This window comes from Aegilops tauschii, chromosome 7 (genome assembly GCF_002575655.3).
Source record: "Aegilops tauschii subsp. strangulata cultivar AL8/78 chromosome 7, Aet v6.0, whole genome shotgun sequence".
Classification (NCBI taxonomy): Eukaryota; Viridiplantae; Streptophyta; class Magnoliopsida; order Poales; family Poaceae; genus Aegilops; species Aegilops tauschii.
The window spans coordinates 543616354-543619585 of record NC_053041.3 but is presented as its reverse complement, the minus strand read 5'-3'; the positions used below and the strand labels follow the sequence as shown (position 1 = coordinate 543619585).

General features: G+C 43.4%; 1 protein-coding gene across 1 annotated transcript; it reads right to left on the bottom strand.

The window, feature by feature from the left end:
• Positions 1-766: 766 nt before the first annotated feature.
• Positions 767-2455, bottom strand: LOC109765807 (homeobox-leucine zipper protein HOX18). Its single transcript, XM_020325686.3, has 3 exons — positions 1917-2455; positions 1731-1810; positions 767-1611 (listed from the first exon to the last, which is right to left on the bottom strand). Exons 1-3 carry the CDS (start codon positions 2283-2285, stop codon positions 1392-1394), a joined length of 669 nt encoding a protein of 222 aa, XP_020181275.1. The 5' UTR covers positions 2286-2455; the 3' UTR covers positions 767-1391.
• Between the last annotated feature and the right edge of the window lie 777 nt (positions 2456-3232).

Genomic DNA, 3232 nt, shown 5'->3' with positions numbered 1-3232 from the left:
ATGCCTGATTACAAATTTTAAAATTTTCTTTTTTAGAAAGATGTTTCTGAATTACAAAAAGTGCTAGCGAATTTTAAAAATATGTAAGTTATGAAATGTTACGAATTTGAAAAATATATACAAAATTTTAAAATGTTCTTTTTAGAAAGATGTTTTTGAATTAGAAAAGGTGCTAGCGAATTTTTAAAATATGTAAGTTATGAAATGTTATGAATTTGAAAATTATATACAAAATTTTAAAATGTTAATAAATTTAAAGAAAGTTCATGAATTGAAAAATGACCTTAGATTTTAAGAAATGTACGCGTATTATAGAAAATATTGGTGAATGCCAATTATTTAAAAATTTCACATATATATTGAAAGTAGAGAATTTGACCAACAAAAGAAAAATGAAAACAAAACAAAAAGGAGATAAACCATGAAAGTATCGCCAAGAAAATAGAAGAAAACCATTAAAAAACATACAAAACCGGAAAGAACGCATGAGAAGCAGAAGAAACTCACCCGTGTCAATGGTGTCGAATTGGACCCCCCCCCCCCCCCCCCCGTGTGATTTGTACGCAACCCTCATTAGGAGATTCCTTGTAAAACTTCTACTACATCTGTAAACTAATTCTATAAGATGTTTTAAATCATTACTTCCATGCATTAAAATAAGAAAACTACCTAAAAGCATAAAGTAAAAAAGGCTCCATGCACTAATAATCCAGGATTTAACTAGTCCAGTCCCATTGCTGAACAATGCAAACATATTGGACCCCGATAAGTATCACACGTGTGGCACGAACACATGGCAACTCTGAATATTTTGATGGCAAGTTTATTGACGTGAGGATGGCAATTTTAGTTGTCAAGCATGGCAACTTATTTTCGGATGGCAAGTTTTAGGTTTTTTTGCTTCGTTTTTTCTTTTTGAATGCCAACTTTAGTTGTAAAAGAATGTCTGGGCCGGAGTTCTTTGTGCCACACATGTGACACTTATTATTTAAGAATATTTTTCTATTTATTCCCATGTTTAAATGCTCCATACATGCACCGTAAGATTCTTATAACGGGAAATAAGCAACGGAAACAAAATGCCTGAAAGAGGAAAAGTGGATAAAGGAAGCAGAACATCGATCCAACAAATTTCATTCCCCTAAAAAAAAACAAATTTCATTTCCTTTCCCGGCAAAGGAAAAAAAAAACAAATTCCATTTCCTCTTGTAGTTTCGGATCCCGTCCATGAACAATTATTTCGTATAAGAACAAACAAATAGGATGACTGAGGCTGCATGCAACGCCATGGTATCCCCATATATTCAAGATCGTCAAGGACTAAAAGTTATCAGAGCACTCAATTAGTCTACGCGAATTCACTAAAGCCTCCAGAACTATATATGCGGAGGCTAATTATTCACGGCGACCTTCTCGCAGGACGGGCATAAGTTCATCATGGCCGCCGCCCTGGGGAGCTGGGCAAAGAGCTTTGAGCCGGCTGCCACCGGCGCCACCGCCGACCGCCGCAGCTCCAGGAGCTCGTGCTTCAGCTGCTGGTTCTCGTGGGTCAGGCTCTCGCACCACCGCTTCAGGAACTCGCAGTCCACCTCCGTCTGCTTCAGCTTTGTCCTGTTTTGCATGCACATATAATTTCAGGACAACATCACACACTTGTAAAAATTACTCCTATTGATGCGTCAACAGATTGACTGATTGGTAGAGCTAGGACTTAGCAGCGTAGTAGGTACCTGGCTCTTCTATTTTGGAACCACACTTCCACCTGCCTCGAGCTCAGATTCAGCTGCCGTGCCAGCTCCTGCTTCTGAACCTGCATTCCACACGTACGTCAGAAACAATCTTCTCGTAGCAGAACAGAAGCTTGAGCATATATAGGACTCAAAAGCGGTTCCAAATTACGTAGAGTAGTTACATACATGAGAAAGTATGTTGTGGGCACGGAAGCTGCCTTCCAGCAGGGCGCACTGCTCCTTGGTGAGCCGGAGCTTCTTCCTCCTGCCCCCGCCGCCGCCGCCATCACTGCCACCGCCATCGCTCAGACACGGACCGTTCGACGAGGACGATCGGCCCTCGTCATCGCCGCCGACCTTTATCTTCCGCCTTGCACCTTTCCCTCCCGTATTTCTCGCCACTTGTTCGCCATGATCACGCTCCTCTTTGCCGCGCTGCGGGAACAGCTCGTCGAGCCGGACAGGGTCAGGCCGCCGCTCGCCGTCGTGGGTGTGCCACGCGGCGCCGCCGCCTGTTGCTAGGCCAAGCCATGCACCCAGATCCCGTCGCTCCATGCCGCTGGGCTCTCGTACGTAGGTACGTTGCAATCCTGCTACTTTGGATAGCGGAGGAAGCTTTGTTGTGATGGAGAAGAAGCGAAGCTGGCTAGGAACTTAAGAAAGACCAAGCCTTTATAGGCAGCTTAATTTGCAGGCGGCCTGTAGTACCTGGGAAGCAACAGGGGCTGGTCTGGACAAGGTCAGTTTCGTGTGTGTGGATTGAAGACGGCAATAACACGGGTAATTATAGGGGTGGACGTTTTGTTTTGCTTGCGTGAGGAGACGAATTATAATGGCGAGTAGTTGATCGCCACCATTATTTAGTTGGACTGATAGTAAAGAGGTGAAAGGGCAGGCATCAGAATCTATATATTCACATTGCCTTTTTTGTTTGTTCGATTCGAAAAGGCTATTACTGGTGTGCTTGTGAAACCGGCGACATCATCTTAAGGTCTGCGTGGAGGTGCAACGTACGGTGGGTGACTGGGTGGGAGGTGGATTTGTTCAAGCGCGACACGTTCTTGTAGACCAAGCATGCATGCACTTAGGTTAGGTGTACGTATAGCTCATGCGCTTAGGTCTACCTTATTCTTGGAGTTTCGATTTGATGGAATTTTGGATGTCTGCTAGCTTGTTCAGATCACCGGACTCACGGCCAAACACGTACTCCCTCCGTCCCAAATTACTCGTCACTGAAATAGATGTATCTAAAACTAAAATACATCTAGATACATATATATGTGTGATAAGTAATTCGGAACGAAGGAAGTACGTACGCAAAGCAGTAAGCAGCGTACGTAGGCCTGCATGCGCTCTGACTATTTTAACTGCATATACATGACCAATGTTTATATGAAGTATAATCACGACAAATTGATCGATCCACGTCGCCTATTTCTAGTGGAGTATTAATTATAGGTGCCGGGGCTCTCACGAAAGAAGCCGTACGTCTCGTATTGGAG

Excerpts from the sequence above, each read along its gene's own strand:
- LOC109765807 (XM_020325686.3), bottom strand. The coding sequence starts at position 2,285 with ATGGAGCGACGGGATCTGGGTGCATGGCTTGGCCTAGCAACAGGCGGC. Across the intron at positions 1,811-1,916 it reads CCCACAACATACTTTCTCAT|GTTCAGAAGCAGGAGCTGGC; the intron begins GTATGTAACTAC and ends TGTGGAATGCAG. Across the intron at positions 1,612-1,730 it reads TTCCAAAATAGAAGAGCCAG|GACAAAGCTGAAGCAGACGG; the intron begins GTACCTACTACG and ends CATGCAAAACAG.